We start from the raw sequence: 22,230 nt of genomic DNA, 5'->3' as shown, positions 1-22,230 counted from the left end.
TTGAGGCAAATCAGAGTGGATAAATCCCCAGGACCAGACAGGGTATTCCCACGGACCTTGAGGGAAGCTAGTGTTGAACTTGCAGGAGCCCTGGCAGACATATTTAAAATGTCAGTATTCACGGGGGAGGTGCCGGATGATTGGAGGGTGGCTCATGTTGTTCCGTTGTTTCAAAAAGGTTCCAAAAGAAATCCGGGAAATTATAGGCCAGTAAGTTTGACGTCGGTGGTAGGCAAGTTATTGGAAGGTGTGATAAGGGATAGGATCTACAAATATTTGGATAGACAGGGACTTATTAGGGAGAGTCAACATGGCTTTGTGCATGGTAGGTCATGTTTGACCAATCTATTAGAGTTTTTCGAGGAGGTTACCAGGAAAGTGGATGAAGGGAAGGCAGTGGATGTTGTCTCCCTGGATTTCAGCAAGGCCTTTGACAAGGTCCCTCATGGGAGGTTAGTTAGGGAGGTTCAGTCGCGAGGTATACATGGGGAGGTAGTAAATTGGATTAGACACTGGCTCAATGGAAGAAGTCAGAGAGTGGTTGTGGAGGATTGCTTCTCTGAGTGGAGGCCTGTGACTAGTGGTGTGCCGCAGGGATCGGTGTTGGGTCCATTGTTGTTTGTCATCTACATCAATGATCTGGATGATAATGTGGTAAATTGGATCAGCAAGTTTGCTGATGATACAAAGATTGGAGGTGTAGTGGACAGTGAGGAAGGATTTCAAAACTTGCAGAGGGATTTGGACCAACTAGAAAAATGGGCTAAAAAATGGCAAATGGAATTTAACGCAGACAAGTGTGAGATATTGCACATTAGAAGGACAAACCAAAGAAGAACGTACAGGGTAAATGGTAGGACTCTGAAGAGTGCAGTTGAACAGAGGGATCTGGGAATACAGGTACAGAATTCCCTAAAAATGACGTCACAGGTGGATAGGGTCGTAAAGAGAACCTTTGGTACATTGGCCTTTATAAATTGGAGTATCGAGTATAAAAGTTGCAGTGTTATGGTAAGGTTATATAAGGCATTGGTGAGGCCGAATTTGGAGTATTGTGTACAGTTTTGGTCACCTAGTTACAGGAAAGATGTAAATAAGGTTGAAAGAGTGCAGAGAAGGTTCACAAGGATGTTGCCGGGACTTGAGAAGCTGAGTTACAGAGAGAGATTGAATAGGTTGGGACTTTATTCCCTGGAGCGTAGAAGATTGAGGGGAGATTTGATAGAGGTGTATAAGATTTTGATGGGTATAGATAGAGTGAATGCAAGCAGGCTTTTTCCGCTGAGGCTCGGGGAGAAAAAAAACAGAGGACATGGGTTAAGGGTGAAAGGAGAAAAGTTTAAAGGGAATATTAGGGGGGGCTTCTTCACGCAGAGAGTGGTGGGAGTGTGGAATGAGCTGCCGGATAAAGTGGTAAATGCAGGGTTTTTAACATTTAACATTTAACTTTTAACATTTAAGAAAAACTTGGACGGGTTCATGGATGAGAGGCATGTGGAGGGATATGGTCCAAGTGCAGGTCAGTGGGACTAGGCATAAAATGGTTCGGCACAGACAAGAAGGGCCAAAAGGCTTGTTTCTGAGCTGTAATTTTCTATGGTTCTATGGTTCAACTCCCAACCGAGAATTGAATCCTGGTGCTGTGAGGCAGCAGTGCTAAACACTGTCCACCATGTCGCCCTATCCCATGTATTGGGACACGGTGAAAAGTGTTGTTTCTTGCACGCTCCACAGACAAAACATACTGTTCATCGAGTTCATAGAAATCATAGAAATCATAGAAACCCTACAGGGCAGAAGGAGGCCATTCGGCCCATCGAGTCTGCACCGACCACAATCCCACCCAGGCCCTACCCCCACATTCGGGAGAAGGAGAGGAGAGGGTGCAGAATATAGTGTTGCAGTTACCGATAGGGTGTAGAGAAAGATCAGCTTAATGTATGGTAGGTCCGCTCAAAAATTAACATTCTGACCAAACACTAAAACTTTCCACAAAACAAGGCTCACAAATTCAACACCAGTTTCCTTTGTCCGCTCTCCCATCATGCTGTGTTCGGAGTCTCTGATCGATGCTAAGGGCCTAGTATTTGAGGCTCTGAGCTGAACCCACAATCTGTCTGATTCTGAGGGAAGATTACTGCCACTCAGATACAGCTGGCTGCAGTATCCCCTTGAAATATATCTGTTGTGTAAAGAGCCGCATGTTTTTTTTTCACTGTGTCTGCTGTCCTTAAAGAACTATTGAATAATCTAAACATCCGCATTAATGATCACAGAACAAGGCCAACATGGGGGAATCGAGTATCAGGTTTAAAAGTTTGTTTATTAGTGTCACAAGTAGGGTTACATTAACACTGCAATGAAGTTACTGTGGAAAATCCGTAGTCGCCATGCTCTGGCGCCTGTTTGGGCAACTTGGGGAGAATTTAGCATGGCTGATACACCTAACCAGCGCGTCTTTCAAACTGTGGGAGGAAACCGCAGCACCCGGTGGAAACCCACGCAGACACGGGGAGAATGTACAAACTCCACACTGACAGTGACCCAAGCCAGGAATCAAACCTGGGTCCCTGGCGCTGTGAGGCAGCAGCGCTAACCACTGTGCCGCCCCTCATCGAAAAATTGTGCAGTTGTGGAATGCACAGGATAGGAGGGATGTGATAGCACTGGAAAAGGTGCAGAGGAGATTCACCAGGATGTTGCCTGGCCTGGAGAGTTTTAGTTCATAGAATCATAGAATCCCGACAGTCCAGAATGAGGCCATTCGACCCATCAAATCTGCACGGACTCTTACCAAGGCTTACCCCGTAACCCCACGTATGTTCCCGCTAATCCCCCTAACCTATACATCGTGGGACCCTCAGGGCAATTTTGCATGGACAATGCACCCGAAGGAAACCCACGCAGACACGGGGAGAATGTGCAAACTCCACACAGACAGTAACCCGAGGCCGGAATTGAACCCGGGTCCCTGGCGCTGTGAGGCAGCAGCGCTAACCACTGTGCTACCGTGCCGCCACTCGAACTGAAGAGAGGTTTTATAGACTGACGGTGTGATCTTACCACCTGTTCACGCCACACTCCCGCTCAGCGAGGTCGGAGAATCTGGTGAGCAGCCAAATCTCCTTTCACTGCAGTGGGATGGGAAAATCCTGCCGGCCTGAACGGTGATAAGATTCCACCCTGGGGTTGTTTTCCGTGGAGCAGAGGAGGCTGAGGGGGAACATGATGGAGATGGATCAGATTATGAGGGACATCGATAGAGTAGACGGGGAGAAAGCTTTCCCCTTGGTGGTGGGATCAATGACCAGGGGGTATAGATTTAGGGTAAGGGGCAGGAGGTTTACAGGGGATGTGAGGAAAACCTTTTTCACCCAGAGGGTGGTGGGAGTCTGGAACTCTCTGCCTGAAAGGGTGGTGGAGGCAGAGACCCTCAGAACGTTTAAGAAGTGCTTAGCTATGCATTTGCAATGCCAAGGCTTACCAGGCCGTGAGCCAAGTTGGGTGATTTGTCTTTGACCGGCACAGATGCAATGGGCCGAAGGGCCTTTTCTGTTCTCTCGACCTCCATTGCTAAAACACAACCTCACTGACCCAGCTTCTGGTCATCCATCCAAATCTCTCCCTCCACAGCTCGGGGACAAATCCTGCCGCGCAATCTTCCTTTGAAGTGGCTTTGGACATTTCATTCTCCGTGAGGACTTGTCCGGATAGTGGCTGCTGTTGTTGTGTTTGTCGCAGTGTCAGCTCAGAAACATGGGCAACATGTTAGAAATGGCCGTCTCCCAGTGAGTGTGAGGACAGGGCAGGCTTTGAGCGAGGCCTGGGCCGCTCCCTGAAGGACACAGGGCCACCATTGTGCTTTTTGCTGACAAACAGAAAGCTTTCAGCCCTCTCTCTCTCTCTCTCTCGTGTCTCATCTCACTTACATTCTGCCCCTTCCATTCACTCTGTGCTGCTTTCTGGAGGAGGCTGCCAGCTTTATCCGCCACAGAGCACCTGCCAACAAGAACATCAGATGAAACCTTCCATTCCCCAAGTCCCTCTTTCCCCTCTGCTCCTCGCTGTTTTTCCGGAGGAAATGGGATGGGAAGCTGATGGGAAAAGATTTGCAGGGCTCCAAGAACAAGGTGGAGCAGTGGGACTGGCTCGATTGCTCTAGCAGAGAGTCGACACCAGCTGAATGGGCTGAATGTCCTCCTTCATTCTGTGGCTATTCTATGGTTGACACAGTATTCCAGCTGCGGCCTCACCAATGCCCTGTACAGGTGCATCAAGACATCCCTGCTTTTATATTCCATCCCCCTCGCAATATAGGCCAACATCCCATTTGCCTTCTTGATCACCTGTTGTACCTGCAGACTGGGCTTTTGCGTCTCATGCACAAGGACCCCCAGGTCCCTTTGCACGGTAGCATGTTTTAATTTGTTTCCATTGAGATAGTAATCCCATTTGTTATTATTTCCTCCAAAGTGTATAACCTCGCATTTATCAACGTTATACTCCATTTGCCATATCCTCGCCCACTCACTCAGCCTGTCCAAATCTCTCTGCAGATCTTCTCCGTCCTCCACACGATTCACTTTTCCACTTATCTTTGTGTCGTCTGCAAACTTTGTTACCCTACACTCCGTCCCCTCCTCCAGATCATCTATATAAATGGTAAACAGTTGCGGCCCGAGTACCGATCCCTGCGGCACGCCACTAGTTACCTTCCTCCAACCGGAAAAACACCCATTTATTCCGACTCTTTGCTTCCTGTCGGATAGCCAGTCCCCAATCCACTTTAACACACTACCCCCAACTCCATGTGCCCTAATCTTCTTCAGCAGCCTTTTATGGGGCACCTTATCAAACGCCTTTTGGAAATCCAAAAACACCGCATCCACCGGTTCTCCTCCATCAACCGCCCAATTCCATTATTTACAAGATCCTACCATACTCCACTGAGTGCTCAGTGTGTGCTGCCTACATCAGGAGTGCAGAGAGACTGACGCTCCTGTTTAAATACAGGACACGGGGCTCTCCGACTGGGCCATCAATGAGCTTTCAATCAGGGACATCTTTTGTTGTCCAACCAAATAAACAAAATCGAATTAACTCAGGGACAACTGAAAAAGGGCAGCTCCCTAAAAGGAGGGGAACCGCCGGAAACAAAAGGCAAAGCAGAAAGGAAACTTCAAACATCAAGTTTGAACTTCAAACATAAGTGTGTAGTGATCCATTTTGGCAGATCCAATGGGATGGAGCAGCAGTATAAAATGAAGGGTACCATTCTTAGCAGTGTAGAGGATCAGAAGGACCTTGGGGTCCGGGTCCATAGGACTCTTAAATCGGCCTCGCAGGTGGAGGATGCGGTCAAGAAGGCGTATGGCGTACTAGCCTTCATTAATCGAGGGATTGAGTTTAGGAGTCGGGAGATAATGCTGCAGCTTTATAGGACCCTGGTTAGACCCCACTTGGAGTACTGCGCGCAGTTCTGGTCACCTCATTACAGGAAAGATGTTGAAGCCATTGAAAGGGTGCAGAGGAGATTTACAAGGATGTTGCCTGGATTGGGGGGCATGCCTTATGAGGATAGGTTGAGGGAGCTTGGTCTCTTCTCCCTGGAGAGACGAAGGATGAGAGGTGACCTGATAGAGGTTTACAAGATGTTGAGGGGTCTGGATAGGGTGGACTCTCAGAGGCTATTTCCAAGGGCTGAAATGGTTGCTACGAGAGGACACAGGTTTAAGGTGCTGGGGGGTAGGTACAGGGGGGATGTCAGGGGTAAGTTTTTCACTCAGAGGGTGGTGGGTGAGTGGAATCGGCTGACGTCGGTGGTGGTGGAGGCAAACTCGTTGGGGTCTTTTAAGAGACTTCTGGATGAGTACATGGGATTTAATGGGATTGAGGGCTATAGATAGGCCTAGAGGTGGGGATGTGATCGGCGCAACTTGTGGGCCGAAGGGCCTGTTTGTGCTGTGACTTTCTATGTTCTATGTTTAAATGAAGATGTGATTAAGGGGGTCAATAATACACCCCAGTCCCTGCGGTGCCCAGCGGGCACGGAAGGCATCAGTGGTGCCCTCGGAACACCATATGCTCCCTCTCCAGGGACACCCGGACATGAACATATAGCCGCGGTAGAGCGGCAGACAGTCGGGTTGGATGTCCCCCTGGATCGCCCGCTGCCTGGACCGGGAGATGGAATGCCTCGCCAGGCCCAGGAACAGGTCCACGAGGAGCTCCTCTTCCTTCCCCGCACCTCTCCGCACCGGGTGCCCGTAGATCAGGAGCGTGGGGCTGAAGTGCAAACAAAACATCAAAAGAAGGTGTTTTAGAAAACTGAAAAGGTTGTACAGCCGACAACACAGAGCGTAGACATGGTCCACGGACTCCACAAGGTTGCAAAAAGGGGCACACTTGGGACCCCGTGAACCGGTACAACCTACGGTTGTACGGCACTGCTGCGTGCAGCACCCTCCACCCCAGGTCCCCAAGATAGTGGGGGGGAGATCTCTCCGTAGAGAGACTTCCACTGGGGACCTCTGCCACCCGGTGGCAACAAGGCCGCCAAGGTGTATCCGGGCGACAGGCGAGGACGCGGCAGTGGAAGGTGTGCAGCAGCAGCCCGTACAGGAAACGCCTCCGAGCGGTAGAAAAGGGGACTGGGGGCATTTCCATGAGGTGGCTCATGCTGTGGGGGTACCTGACCCGGGAGGGGGGGGGTCGAGGTTTGGGGCCAATGTAAAATTCCATCCGAGCAGGGGAACGCTCGGGCGGGATCCCACCGCACGCCTGTGCCGCCTCGAGACTGCGTGTGCCCTCAGGTCTGAACACAATCATCCTGAGGTCTAGGATGGCTTTGGCCGCGTGCCGGACGGCCACCTCCGCGCGCTCAGCCAGCACGCGGGGACTCATCCAGCCCGCTCCTCCGCCATCCAGCACGTCCCCGATTCTGGTCACCCCGGCGGCCACAGCCTCCTCTCCGCCAGCCACCTGAAGTTATACGGCTGGAGGTGCGGATTCCTGAGCAGTGGCTCTCGCACGAGAGCCGCTACTCCTGACGCTGCGTCGCGAGGCGACCGTGTTCCAGACCGTGAGGAGGTTCTGGTAAAAGACGGGCAACTCCCGCGAGGTCGGAAGGTGCCCCAGATTTATATGCAGCAGCTGCACGTCATAATTCAGGCCGTGCAACTGGCGGGAGAAATCCGTCGCCAGGGCACACCATCGTGGAGGAGGCTCGACGTAAAGGTATCTCTGCAGGGTCTGGAGGCGGAAGGTCGCTACCTGTGTGCGAAGGCACACCAGACCCTGACCGCCCTCCGCAAGCGGGAGATGCAGAACCTCGGCAGGGACCCAGTGCAGTCGGTTGTCCCAGAAGAACCGCAGGAGGGTTCTCTGGATGTTTGTGACAAAGCCAGGGGGAGGGGTCAAAGGGACCAGCTGGTATCACAACATGGAGGCGACCAGCTGGTTTATGATGCGAACTCGCGCCCTGTAGGACAGCACTCGGAGCAGTCCTGTCCAGTGACTCAGGCGAGCGGAGACTTTGGCCTCCAGCTCCTGCCAGTTCACCGGCCAGGACTCTGTTTCAGTCAGGGATTCCTTTTGTTTATTACAAATACGTTATTACAAAACAATTACAAATATTCAAAGAATAAATATGAAAGATGCATCACCAATGGCTAACACCATCCATTTATCAATAACCTACAATTACTACCTTCTATTTAGGAAAGGTTCATTGTTGGTTCTAGTTTTCCAGGGCATTGTCCTTGGTTTCAATCAGGGACTTCATACGCAAGCAGGCCAACCTCAATTGCCTGATTAAAGGCATCACAATACCCTTCCATCTACAATGCTTCGATGGCTGTATGGTGTTTAAGATGTTGTGTTTCTGTTCCCTGTGAAACTATTTAGAACATAGAACATAGAAAAGCTGCAGCACAAACAGGCCCTTCGGCCCACAAATTGCGCCGAACAATTTCCTTACCTTCTAGGCTCATCTATAACCCTCTATCTTACTAACCTTCATGAATCTATCCAAAAGTCTCTTAAAAGACTCAATCGAATCCGCTTCCACCACCACTACCGGCAGCCGATTCCACGCACCCACCACCCTCTGAGTGAAAAACTTACCCCTAACATCTCCTCTGTACCTACTCCCCAGCACGCTAAACCTGTGGCCTCTCGTGACAACCATTTCAGCCCTGGGTAAAAGCCTCTGAGAATCCACTCTATCAATACCCCTCAATATCTTACACACTGGATGAGCACCCTCTCTTGCAGTGGGTCCTGACTTTCAGAAATGTCATTAAATGTTTCAGGTGAACTAATTAATTCCAATGTTAATTCAACTTTTTCTTTCAGGCCAAAGTTCTCTGCCGCTACTTTGAACAGGAACAGATGGATTTTACTGGGAAGAAGGTGATTGAATTGGGGGCAGGAACTGGGCTGGTGGGGATTCTTGCCATCCTGCTGGGTAAGTGAAGAAAACGTCAAGAGACAACACTCTGTAGGTGTGAGGAGAGTAAAATGTGGTACGGTCACTATGCACAATGACAAGACCTTGGGCTGAGTATTTCTGAAATTAAAAAGAGACAAGTTGTCGAAGCTTTTCATCTTGCACTCATCACGGCAAAAGTGCAAGGGTAGGAGAACAACAATTAATACTGCATGTGAAGAGAGAGCTGATTGGTTGGGACACTCCCCTCATGAAGTATAAATTGTTGTTCCCTTTCCAATTGGTATTCTTGTAAATCTGAACATCAATACATTAAAGAAAAACATCTTTGCCTTTTGAGCCAAGAATTAATTCTGGCACATTCAGTGTAATATTTTAAAAAGAGCTTGAATCTTTTGAATCTAATCAATAACACAAGCAAATGGATTAAAAACAGGAGTTGGCCATTTGGCCCCTCAATCATGCATTTTTAGCAAAATACCCACACTCTTAAATTCCAGTCACCTTGCAATAAACATCAAGAGAAGTGGGAAAAATATAAATATCCAGGGAATGTACAAGATCATAAGAAATAGAGTGATTCAGCTTCTTGACTCTGCTCAGCCATTTACCAAGATCATGTCTGACCAAGTGAGGCCACTTTCTTGTCTTTCTCCCATGTCCTCTTAAACCCTCCTCTGTCGAACAAAAATCTGTCTGACTCAGCCTTGAATATATTCAATGATCCAGCCCCACTGCTCTCTGGGCGAGAAAATTCCTAAGATCGATAACCCTGTAAGAGAAAGAGATTAGACCTTACATCTGTCTTAAATGGGAGGTTTTAAATTCACCCAAGAGGGGAAACATCCTCAGACAAGCTCACTTGGAATCATATGTTTTAATAAGTTCATTCCTCTTTCTTCAAAATTCCAATGGGTGCAGACCCAACCTGCTCAACCTTTCCTCAAAGGACAACCCCTTCATCCCAGAAAAAGCCTAGTGAATCTTTGCTGTAAATATATCCCTCTGTGAGGAGACCAGCATTGTACACAGAACTCTAGGGATGGTCCCACCAATGTCTTGTACATTTAGAGCAACACACCCATTCTGTTATGCTCTTTTCCCTTGCAATGGACATTCCATTTGCCTTCCTAATAACTTGCTGTACCTGCATGCTAACTTTCTTGTGATTCATGTGCAAGGACACCCAGATCCTTCTGTACTACAGAATTCTGCAGCCTCTCTCCATTTAAATAACATTCTTCACTTGCATTCTTCCCACCAAAGAGGACAACCTCAAATTTTCCCACATTATATGTTAGGAATGGGTTAACAGACTTTCCTGTTAAGTCCTAATTTGATGTCAATTATCCAGTGATATATAAAGGGGCTTCAGGCGGCACTTGGGGTCGATGGAGAATTGGATGTGGAGTTGGATCAAAGAAATAAAGGTAGTTTATGAAGAAGCAGAACTTGCGTCTCCTTTACTAAACTGCAACCTTAGAGGCTCAAACAGTGGTAGCAGAGGATGGTTGTTGGTTCCAAGGGCTGCAAGTTACGACTCTTTCAAAGAAAAAAAAGGGAGAAGAATTCTAATCCACTGCGGAGTGAGTAGATGACAACAAAATGGCTGAACCCAGAGTGAAAGTGTCAGGATATGACTATCCACCATTATTTTCAGAAACTGAACCTTATGACCAATGGAGAAGCAAAGTCTTCATGTGGACGACGGTCACCGCTTTGAGTAAAAGAAAGCAAGGAACGGCCTTGGCTCTTTCTTTACCACAAAGAAGTAAAGTTAGTCAAAGTATTTTCTGAATGGGAGTCGGAACATTTGGACTCGGAGGAAGCTCTGGATAATTTATGGATAAGATTTCTCAGGATGACTGATTAACTGCGTGTGAAGCCTGGTCAGATTTTGATACTTTTCGGAAATCGGAGGATATTTCTATTGAAGAATATGTGATGGAATCTAACAGACTATATATAAGGCTACAAAAACACTGGCTGGAAATTCCACAGTCCCTGTTGGCATTTAAGTTACTGGACTGTGCTAAAGTGACCAATCTGGATAGGCTCCTGGTTTTAACAGGAGTTAAATTTGCAGACAAAGATACCTTTATATGATCAAAAGTTAGAGGCCTTAAAAAATTCTTGGGGAAACATTCTATACCCACAGCTTTTATGCCACAAATAGGTCAATCAGTGATAAAACAGACGATAGCACAGACACTGTCCACAGGATGGAGAGATCGTACAGGCACAAGCCGGCTACAGGAATATGGCAGACGATGAGGAGGAGGGATATGGAGAGGGGTAGCAGAAAAGTGAACACCAGAAAAATCCAGGGCATGAATAATCGGTGTTTTCGGTGAGAAAAGGTTTTAGATCGACACAGCCAGCTTAAAGCAGATGCTTTAGCAAAATACCATAAGCTTTCGGAGCACTGCTCCTTCGTCAGATGGAGTGGATATCTGCTCTCAAACAGGACACAGACACAGAAATCAAGTTACAGAATACGAATCTCTACAGCCAGCCAGGTCTTAAAGGTACAGACAATGTGGGTGGAGGGAGCATTCAACCCAGGTTAAAGAGATCATAGAAAGATCATAGAAACCCTACAGTGCAGAAGGAGGCCATTCGGCCCATCGAGTCTGCACTGACCACAATCCCACCCAGGCCCTACCCCCACATATTTACCCGCTAATCCCTCTAACCTACGCATCTCGGGACTCTAAGGGGCAATTTTTAAACTGGCCAATCAACCTAACCCACACATCTTTGGACTGTGGGAGGAAACCGGAGCACCCAGAGGAAACCCACGCAGACACGAGGAGAATGTGCAAACTCCACACAGACAGTGACCCAAGCCGGGAATCGAACCCGGGACCCTGGAGCTGTGAAGCTGTGAAGATGTGTATTGTCTCCAGACAGAACAGCCAGTGAGATTCTACAAGCCCAGGAGGCAAGCTGTGGGGGTTACAGATAATGTGACATAAATCCAACATCCCGGTTTAGGCCGTCCTCAGTTTCTGCTCAGCGACTCTGCGCTGTCGTGTGTCGTGAAGGCCGCCTTGGAGAACGCTTACCTGAAGATCCAAGGCTGAATGCCCATGACTGCTGAAGTGCTCCCCCACAGGAAGAGAACAGTCTTGCCTGGTGATTGTCGAGCGGTGTCGAACCTTCAACATGTCATTGATGAAGATGAACATCTCGCTTAGGCCATCCCCACACCCCCACTTCTTGCCTTCAAACAACCGCACAACCTCAAACAGACCATTGTCCGCAGCAAACTACCCAGCCTTCAGGAGAACAGTGACCACGACACCACACAACCTTGCCACAGCAACCTCTGCAAGGTGTGCCGGATCATCGACACGGAAACCATCATCTCACATGAGAACACCATCTACCAGGTACACGGCACCTACTCTTCAACTTGGCCAACGTTGTCTAACTGATATGCTGCAGGGAAGGATGTCCCGAGGCATGGTACATTGGGGAAACCATGCAGACGCTACGACAACGGATGAATGAACACCGCTCGACAATCACCAGGCAAGACTGTTCTCTTCCTGTGGGGGAGCACTTCAGCGGTCACGGGCACTCAGCCTTGGATCTTCAGGTAAGCGTTCTCCAAGGCGGCCTTCACGACACACGACAGCGCAGAGTCGCTGAGCAGAAACTGATAGCCAAGTTCCGCACACATGAGGACGGTCTAAACCGGGATGTTGGATTTATGTCACATTATCAGTAACCCCCATAGCTTGCCTCCTGGGCTTGTAGAATCTCACTAGCTGTTCTGTCTGGAGACAATACACATCTCTTTAACCTGTGTTGAATGCTCCCTCCACCCACATTGTCTGTACCTTTAAGACCTGGCTGGCTTTAGAGATTTGCATTCTAATTAGTATTCTGTAACTTGATTTCTGTGTCTGTGCACTGTTTGAGAGCAGATATCCACTCCATCTAACGAAGGAGCAGTGCTCCGAAAGCTTATGGTATTTGCTACCAAATAAACCTATTGGACTTTAACCTGGTGTTGTGAGACTTCTTACTTCGATCAGATAGCCAGTTACCTATCCAATCGGCCAACTTTTCCTCTATCCCACACCTCCTTACTTTCATCATAAGCCAACCATGGGGGACCTTATCAAACGCCTTACTAAAATCCATGTATGTGACATCAACTGCCCCACCTTCATCAACACACTTAGTTACCTCCTCAAAAAATTCTATCAAATTTGTGAGGCACGACTTGCCCTTCACGAATCCGTGCTGACTATCCCGGATTAATCCGCATCTTTCTAAATGGTCGTAAATCCCATCCCTAAGGACCTTTTCCATCAATTTACCAACCACCAAAGTAAGACTAACCGGTCTATAATTACCAGGGTCATTTCTATTCCCTTTCTTAAACAGAGGAACAACATTCGCCACTCTCCAGTCCTCTGGCACCATCCCCGTGGACAGTGAGGACCCAAAGATCAAAGCCAAAGGCTCTGCAATCTCATCCCTTGACGCCCAAAGAATCCTAGGATATATTTCATCAGGCCCAGGGGACTTATCGACCTTCAGTTTTTTCAAAACTGCCTCCCTCCGAACATCTATTTCCTCCAGCCTATTAGCCTGTAACACCTTCTCTTCCTCAAAAACATGGCCCCTCTCCTTGGTGAACACTGAAGAAAAGTATTCATTCATCACCTCGCCTATCTCTACTGACTCCATACACAAGTTCCCACTACTGTCCTTGACTGGCCCTAACCTCACCCTGGTCATTCTTTTATTCCTCACATAAGAGTAAAAAGCCTTGGGGTTTTCCTTGATCCGACTCGCCAAGGACTTCTCATGTCCCCTCCTAGCTCTCCTGAGCCCCTTTTTCAGCTCATTCCTTGCTAACTTGTAACCCTCAATCGAGCCATCTGAACCTTGTTTCCTCATCCCTACATAAGCTTCCCTCTTCCTTTTCACAAGACATTCCACCTCTTTCGTGAACCATGGTTCCCTCACTCGGCCATTTCCTCCCTGCCTGACAGGGACATACCTATCAAGGACACCCAGTATGTACCAGAAAATCCAGCCACAGAACCTTGTAGCCATCCCTGCCAATCAACTTTGACATTAGTTCTAGTCATTAACTATTCTGTACCAGCACCAATCTGTCAAGAGCCAATGGCAGTTATAGCTGAAATTGTAGTTGTTTAATTAATCCAAGTGCGGGTGCACTGAGTACCTTCCTAATCTTATATTTCCTTATAGCAGGAAGGAGGACATGGAAGTAGCAAGTGATGTAAGGAGAATGGGAATGTAGGAAGGAGGGGCTTATATAGGAGTATATGTTTTGAAACGAAATCACGCAGGACGTTGAATTCAGCAAGATCCAACCATGGATAGAAGCATCGAGTGGCATCGTATCAGTCCAATGAAATCAAGTCAGGTTGGAATGGAAAGAGAAAGATTTCAGTTTAGTGATAAAATGAAGATTGCCAATCAGGTGACAGGCTTTTTAAAGAAGCCAGTCCAACTCACGGCATGCTGGCACGGTGACACAGTGGTTAGCACCGCTGCCTCACAGCGCCAGGGACCCGGGTTCAATTCCCGGCTCGGGTCACTGTCTGTGTGGAATCTGCACATTCTCCCCGTGTCTGCGTGGGTTTCCTCCGGGTGCTCCGGTTCCCTCCCACTGTCTGAAAGCTGTGTGGGTTAGGTGGATTGGCCGTGCTAAATTGCCCCTTGGTGTCAGTGGGACTAGCTCGGGTGAATACACTCGTGACTCACCTGAGGAAGGAGCAGCGCTCTGAAAACTCGTGATTCCAAATAAACCAGTTGGACTTTAACCTGGCGTGTCAGGCTTCTTACGATGTGATCACCTTTTCTTTCTTCCAAAACATTCCATCAAGAGTTATTGAAAACAGGTCAATAAATGTCGCCCAATGAATAAGGCGATCGATTGCTCTGCCCAGTACTCAGTGCCAAATCACTGCAAAAGTGCATCATTCGCTGTGTTCATCTGCCTTGTCCAGGATTTCTCTGTCCACATTTACCATTTACAGGACTGTCACAGAAAAGCAATAAATGGAAATAAGTTGTTCCTCTCTAACATTCCTCCGGCAGGTGGTGATGTAACTTTGACTGACCAACCGAATGTTGTGATTCAATTACAGTACAACGTCAGCAAAAACATCCCCGAGGTCGGCATCAAGCGTGCAAAAGTGTCTGCTTTACTGTGGGGCAAAGACCACAAACAGTTCCCCACAGACTATGACTTCATCTTTGGTTCAGATATCATCTACAGGCCATCAGAATTCCACTCGCTGATAACGACCCTGCTCTACCTGAGCAAACAAAGTACCACCATTTACTTCTGCTCGAAGATGCGCAAACACATGGGAGTCATCGATTTCTACGAGAAGGTTCTTCCAACTCATTTTGATTCCACAATTGTTCACAGTGTCCCAGAACAAGAAATCAATTTGTACAAAATTACCAGGAAAGAGCCTGTCACATAACGGGTTAATGCTGCAGAGAATGTCAGAGGTCACATCAATGAAATATACAAGATCCAGATGGGCTTCACATCCCAGAGTTGGATAGTTGAATGGTGCACAGAGTGAGATTTTTTTATTTCGCCCTATTCCTGGATCTCACTTTAACCCCGACACTGATGCACTGTCCCCGTCTTTATTGGTATCATTGTATTCTGAAAAGACTAACTGGATGCTGAGGCAACCTGACAGCCATCTTAATTCACCTTACACCGAGCTCAATTCGAACCATGCAGAGCGCAACTCAGAAATGATGGATTTACCCTGTCCGATCATTCCTCTCCTATTGCGTTCTCCTGTGTGATGATTACAGAAACAGAGGGCAGAATGGTGCGGCCTTGTCGCGGTGGAGGGCGGGCCTGGAAAATATGGTGAGCTGTTCAATATTCCATTGTCTGCAGCGGGACCGGAAAATCCCAGCAGTGGGAGGAGTTGTAAAACTCTGCCCACAATCTTGTTTGAATTAAGCGGGATGCGGCAGTGTTGACCAGACGTGAATGAATTAGCTCTTCAATACTGAGGGGGAGGGGTGGGGAAGTGGGGGGTGGGGAGGGGGGGGGAAGTGGGGGGGGGAGGGGGGGGGGAGGGGGGTGGGGAAGTGGGGGGGGGAGGGGGGGGGGAGGGGGGGGGAGGGGGGGGGAGGGGGGGGAGGGGTGGGGAAGTGGGGGGGGAGGGGTGGGGAAGTGGGGGGGGGAGGGGTGGGGAAGTGGGGGGGGGAGGGGTGGGGAAGTGGGGGGGGAGGGGTGGGGGGGGAGGGGTGGGGAAGTGGGGGGGGGGGAGGGGTGGGGAGGGGTGGGGAAGTGGGGGGGGGGAGGGGTGGGGAGGGGTGGGGAAGTGGGGGGGGGAGGGGGGGGGGAGGGGGGGGGAAGTGGGGGGGGGGAGGGGGGGGAAGTGGGGGGGGGAGGGGGGGGGGAGGGGTGGGGAAGTGGGGGGGGAGGGGTGGGGAAGTGGGGGGGGAGGGGTGGGGAAGTGGGGGGGGGAGGGGTGGGGGGGTGGTGGGGGGGGAGGGGTGGGGAAGTGGGGGGGTGGGGGGGGTGGTGGGGGAGGGCGGGGGGGGCGGGGGTGGGGGTGACCCTATCTCAAAGCATTGTGGGACTGCAGTAGTTCAAATAACAAACTGATCAACAGCTTCTCAAGAACAATGAGGGATGGACAATGAATTCTGGACTTACCAACGACCCTCACATCTCAAGAACGAATTAAAATACGATGAGATATAAACCGGTGACTGTCTTGGTTTTGATTCATTATCTTTGCTACATTTTGAGGTGATTTTCAACATTTAAGAGAACAAATACTTTTGCTGGAAGCGTCAGTCAGAACTCCGCGCCAGAAATTCAGTATTTTAACTGTGAGAGAAGGTTGGATAGGTGCACAATGTGATTCATTCGAACAGAGGAGGCCCATGAGAGATTTAACTGAGGTGTAAAGATTTGCGAGGGGCATGGATAGAGCAGGAAGGTAATTAGTGCTCTTTGCAGACAGAATAATCAGGCAGCAGTGATTTAAGATAATTGGGCTAGAAGGTTTTTAGAAGTGCTTTCACCCCGAGAATGGTGGGGAGGAGGGTGTTAGGGAGGAGGGTGTTAGGGAGGAGGGGTTAGGGAGGAGGGGTTAGGGAGGAGGGTGTTAGGGAGGAGGGGTTAGGGAGGAGGGTGTTAGGGAGGAGGGGTTAGGGAGGAGGTTGTTAGGGAGGAGGGTGTTAGGGAGGAGGGTGTTAGGGAGGAGGGTGTTAGGGAGGAGGGTGTTAGGGAGGAGGGGTTAGGGAGGAGGGGTTAGGGAGGAGGGGTTAGGGAGGAGGGTGTTAGAGTGGGGTGTGCAGGAATTCACTGCCCGAATAGGTGATAGAGGCAGAAACTCTCACTGCATTGAAAATAAAAATCATAGAATCTACAGTGCAGAAGGAGGCCATTTGGCCCATCAAGTCTGCACAGATTCTCTAATCGTACCGAGGCTCTTCCCTCCGCCCGATCCACAGAACCCCACATATTTAGCATGGCCAATCCACATAACCTGTGTAGCTTTGGACACTAAAGGGTAATTTAGCATAGCCTATCCACCTAACCTGCACACCTTTGGACACTAAGGGTCAATTTAGCATGGCCAATCGAAAAAAGAACATAAAAACAAACGAACGAGGAGCAAGAGTAGGCCATCTGTCCCCTCGAGCCTGCTCTGCCATTTAATATGATTATGGCTGATCTTTTGATAAATACATGAATAGGATGGGAATAGAGGGATATGGTCCCTGGAAGGGTAGGGGGTTTTAGTTCAGTCGGGCAGCATGGTCGGTGCAGGCTTGGAGGGCCAAAGGGCCTGTTCCTGTGCTGTAATTTTCTTTGTTCTTGTTCTTTGTTCTTTTCATGGACTCAGCTCCACTTACTCACCCTATCACCACAACCCTTAATTCCTTTACTGATACAAAGAACAAAGAACAAAGAGAATTACAGCACAGGAACAGGCCCTTCGGCCCTCCAAGCCTGCACCGACCGTGCTGCCCGACTGAACTAAAGCCTGGTACTGGCTAATGAGCCTGGACAGGTGTCGGATCTCTCAGTGGGGGAGCATCTTGGGGATAGTGATCATAACTCTATCTCCTTTACGCTAGCATTGGAAAGAGATGGGATCAGGCAAGCTAGGAAAGTTTTTGTCTGGAGTAAGGGGAAATATGAAGCCATCAGGCAGGAGATCAGAGGCGTAAATTGGAAGGAGGCATTCTCGAGGAAAAGTATTGAAGTAAGGTGGCAGATTTTCAAGGAATGCTTGTCTGCAGTTCTGCATGACAACGTTCCGATGAGGCAGGGAGGTGTTGGTAGGTTATGGGAACCGTGGTGCACGAAAGCTGCGCAGAACCTAGTGAGAAAGAAAAGGAAAGCGTACAAAAGGTTCAGAGAGCAAGGCGATGATAGGGATCGAGATGAGTATACGGCTTGTAGGAAGGGACTAAAGAAAGAAATTAGGAGAGCCAGAAGGGGTCACGAGAAGGCCTTGGCAGGAAAGATTAAGGAGAACCCTAAGGCGTTCTATAAATATGTGAAGAGTAAAAGGATGAGATGTGACGGACGAGGACATATAAAAGGTGAAGGTGAGAAAGTCTGTACCGGAAGAAATAGCAGAGGTGCTTAATGAATATTTTACCTCGGTATTCACTGTGGAAAAAGACCTGGATTGAGGCGGACTGAAAAGATTGAGTATGTGGACATTAAGAAAGAGGATGTGTTGGAAACTTTGAATAGTATCAAGATAGATAAGTTGCCGGGTCCGGATGGGAAGTACCCCAGGTTACTGTGAGAGGCGAGGGAAGAGATTGCAGAGCCTCTGGCGATGATCTTTGCGTCGTCGATGGACCTGGGCCTGGGCCGCTCCCTGAAGGACACAGGGCCACCATTGTGCTTTTTGCTGACAAACAGAAAGCTTTCACCCCTCTCTCTCTCTCTCTCGTGTCTCATCTCACTCACATTCTGCCCCTTCCATTCACTCTGTGCTGCTTTCTGGAGGAAGCTGCCAGCTTTATCCGCCACAGAGCATCTGCCAAAAAGAACATCAGATGAAACTTTCCATTCCCCAGGTCCCTCTTTCCTCTCTGCTCCTCGCTGTCTGTCCAGAGGAAATGGGATGGGAAGCTGATGGGAAAAGATTTGCAGGGCTCCAGGGACATGGTGGAGCAGTGGGACTGGCTCGATTGCTCTAGCAGAGAGTCGACACCAGCTGAATGGGCTGAATGGCCTCCTTCATTCTGTGGCTATTCTTTGGTTGACACACAATAGATAGTCAATATCTTTTCCCAAAGGGGAGTCTAAAACTAGAGGGCATGGGTTTAAGGTGAGAGGGGAGAGATACAAAAGTGTCCAGAGGGGCAATCTTTTCACACAGAGAGTGATGAGTGTCTGGAACAAGCTGCCAGAGGTAGTAGTAGAGAGGGGCACAATTTTATCTTTTAAAAAACATTTAGACAGTTACATGGGTAAGATAGATGTAGAGGGATATGGGCCAAATGTGGGGAATTGGGACTAGCTTAGGGGTTAAAAGAAAAAGGGCAGCATGACAAGTTGGGCCAAAGGGCCTGTTTCCATGCTGTAAACATCTATGACACTATGACAACTTGTCATTTGGGTCTCAACTTCAAGTTTCTAGGTGTCCAGATCACCAACAACCTGTCCTGGTCCCCCCATGCCGACACTATAATTGAGAAAGCCCACCAACACGTCTACTTTCTCAGGAGGCTGAGGAAATTTGACATGTCAGCTACGACTCTCACCAACTTCTACAGATGCACCATAGAAAGCATCCTTACTGTGTCACGGCTTGGTCTGGTTTCTGCTCTGTCCAAGACTGCAAGAAATTACAAAAGGTCGTGAATGTAGCCCCGTCCATCACGCAGACGAGCCTCCCATTCATTGACTCTGTCTACACTTCCCGCGGCCTTAGAAAAGCAGCCAGCATAATTAAGGACCTCATGCACACATTCTCTCTTCCACCTTCTTGCGTCAGGAAAAAGATACAAAGTCTGAGATCACGTACCAACCGACTCAAGAACTTCCCTGCTGCCCTCAGACTTTTGAATGGACCTGCTACATATTAGATTTATCTTTCTCTACACCCTACCTATGATTGCAACACTACATTCTGCACCCTCTCTTTTACTTCTCCCCGATGTACTCTATGAACGGTATGTTTTGTCTGTACAGCATACAAGAAACAATACTTTTCACTGTATCCCAATACACGCGACAATAATAAATCAAATCAAATCAAAATCCTCCCAACTCTTTCCTCCATGATAGGTCGTAGCATTTAAAGAACACGCCCAGGGCCCAGTGCTGAGTCTGAGGGTATCTGACTACAGTAAGGTGAGTGATACAGGAGGGTCTCACTGTCTGAGGGAGGTGAGTCTTAGCCGGGGGTGCGTGAGTGACCCAGGTTAATCTGACACTCCAGGGACAGTTGGAATGGAGCTTTCCCCCGGGCTGTCCCCTCCCCATGTCTGCGTGGGTTTCCTCCGGGTGCTCCGGTTTCCTCCCACAGTCTGAAAGATGTGCTGGTTAGGGTGCATTGGCCGTGCTAAATTCTCCCTCAGTGTAACCCGAACAGGCGCCGGAGTGTGGGCGACGAGGGGATTCTCACGGTAACTTCATTGCAGTGTTAATGTAAGCCTACTTCTGACACTAATAAATAAGCTGAAACTGAAGGTCAAGGTGCTGCTGTGACAATGCACTCTTGTTTAAACACTCTGCAATGCTGAGACTGGGAGAAGTGACCAACAGGGGGCAGCATTGCAGCTTCTGTCCCCCTATTGAAACTGGGATTGTTGCTCCATCTGCTGCACAATCCCAACCCCATCCACTGGGGGCAACCTGGACAATGGCTGCAGACAGACCTCACTGCGCACGCGCCGCAATGACACCCCCACCGCCGGCGGCCATTTTGCGTTGCCAAGGGAGACGGCCAGCGGCCATATTCCCTTGCCAAGGGAGACGGCGGCGACCATCTTGCGGTTGCCAGGGGAGACGGCATCGATGCGGCGGCGTCCCGCGCGCTGACCTCTGGGAGCATTCCCGTCCCGCACATGCGCACAGGCAGCCCCCGGGAGCGTTACAGCGACGCCTGGTGGCCGGGAAGGGCAATAGCAGCAGCACAGTCTCTGCCCAAAGGCTTCCCCAGTTCAGCTGCTCAGAGACACTGGGAATGTCTTCAAGTGGAAACTTCAGCTTCTCACATTCACCCCCTGTGTTCAGTCATTGTTTCCTAGGCAACCTCTGTAGTCACATCACAAACAACTTGTTCACATTGAAGGCCATGGCAATCTGGACCATTCGGCTTCAAAGACATTGAGCTTTGAAATTTCAATTGAAATGTTGGAGATGAGAGTTTATCGATGCAAGTCATGTTGCATGTGGAACGCTCATGATGCCACAATTAGAGCGGTGCAGACATCTCACAGGGTTGTGTGACTGGAGGAGATGTCAGAGACGGGCTGGTTAAATATAGAGGGACACGGTCTGAAGCTAAGTTTTGGGTAAAAGATGGCAGTAATGTTGTGACATTAATTTAGCTTCAGGTAGTTGCTGGGGAGGGGGATAGAGAGGTTGGGGAGTGAGGTTTGTATTGGACCAAATAGTTTGCTTTTATCACGAGACGGCGATTTCATGGTCATTATTCCGGAACCTACGTTGTGTAAGGTGACCATGAAATTGTCATCTGGTGTCATGAACCTCGGCTAACACTCGACAAAATACAGACTATTCCGCATTCCCCACCATATCGATGAACATGTCTGTCAAGCTGCAGCGGGAGGGAGTGAACTCCCAGGCGGAGTTGCATGTCTCACATCACAGGTTGAGTGAATCTAACAACTCAAATGAAAGGGATTGAATTGTGAAATTCCATTGAGAATTTAGGTCGGCAATTGTTGAAATATAGACTGATTTGATAAAACTTCACGAGAAAACACACATGAATCCGATTATTAACTGGCTTTAACAGCACTTAATTGTGAATAAATACAGTTCTACAGGTTGTAAAATGAGGAATATTCTCACCAATTACTGAGCAGCAGGATTAACCTTTTATTTACAAGACTCAATCGCATATAAAACACGTCACATGTGGAACAGATTTAACTTAAAACTAGCGCAGACCAGACAACAGAATCAAGCTAATTGTAAATGAAAATCACAGATAATACGAATGTAACTCCCCTCCCTCCTGTATTTTGTAGTTTGTGTCCAGCTCCTCTCCCCTCCACCCCCTCCACCACCCCCCGGGGGTCACTGTCCCCCGAGTCTTCAATCTCCAACAGTGCTCTTGCTCTCTTGCCGCCAGTTGTGGACATTTGCCTTCACTTGTCCTTTTCCTGGGGCACAAACACCTTGGTGGAGCGGGACAGCAGCTTCTGGCCACTGCTGCCATCTGGCCGCTGATCTTTCCCATGACTCCTTCAGCAATTGGAGCAAACTCCTCAAGACCAGAGAGATTGCGTCTGCGTTGAGAGTGGAGACAAAGAACCAGGAGCTCCTCTTCCAGCGGATCACTTGTTTCTGCAACAACTTCCTTCTCATAAACTCTGTCAGCAAAGAGCCAGCCAAGATCTAGAAGCTCCTCTGGTGGATGGTCAGCGTATGTTTCTGTGTCTTCATTATCTCTGTTCCAGCCCGTCTGAGAAAGGAAGGTGAGAGACCTGCAATCTCCTCCTCTGGTCCAGTGGTTACCGGCTGCTCCAACCTTCTTGTGTAGAGCCAGGTTCAGTTATTTTCTCAC

At 48.9% G+C, this 22,230-nt stretch overlaps 2 protein-coding genes across 2 annotated transcripts in view; one reads left to right on the top strand and one right to left on the bottom strand.

The window, feature by feature from the left end:
- Positions 1–14,937, top strand: part of LOC144484368 (EEF1A lysine methyltransferase 3-like) — a 34,188-nt gene extending 19,251 nt beyond the window's left edge. The window contains exons 4-5 of the mRNA XM_078202889.1: positions 8,356–8,467; positions 14,543–14,937. Coding sequence (XP_078059015.1) covers positions 8,356–8,467; positions 14,543–14,937 — 507 coding nt within the window. The remainder of the gene's footprint in view (positions 1–8,355; positions 8,468–14,542) is intronic.
- LOC144484375 (NACHT, LRR and PYD domains-containing protein 3-like) overlaps positions 1–22,230 on the bottom strand; it is a 172,500-nt gene that overhangs the window by 70,724 nt on the left and 79,546 nt on the right. The gene's annotated exons all lie outside the window — the stretch shown is intronic.

Source organism: Mustelus asterias, unplaced genomic scaffold, assembly GCF_964213995.1.
Source record: "Mustelus asterias unplaced genomic scaffold, sMusAst1.hap1.1 HAP1_SCAFFOLD_102, whole genome shotgun sequence".
NCBI classification, from domain to species: domain Eukaryota; kingdom Metazoa; phylum Chordata; class Chondrichthyes; order Carcharhiniformes; family Triakidae; genus Mustelus; species Mustelus asterias.
Note: the sequence above shows the minus strand (reverse complement) of the source record. Positions and strands in the feature narration are given on the sequence as shown.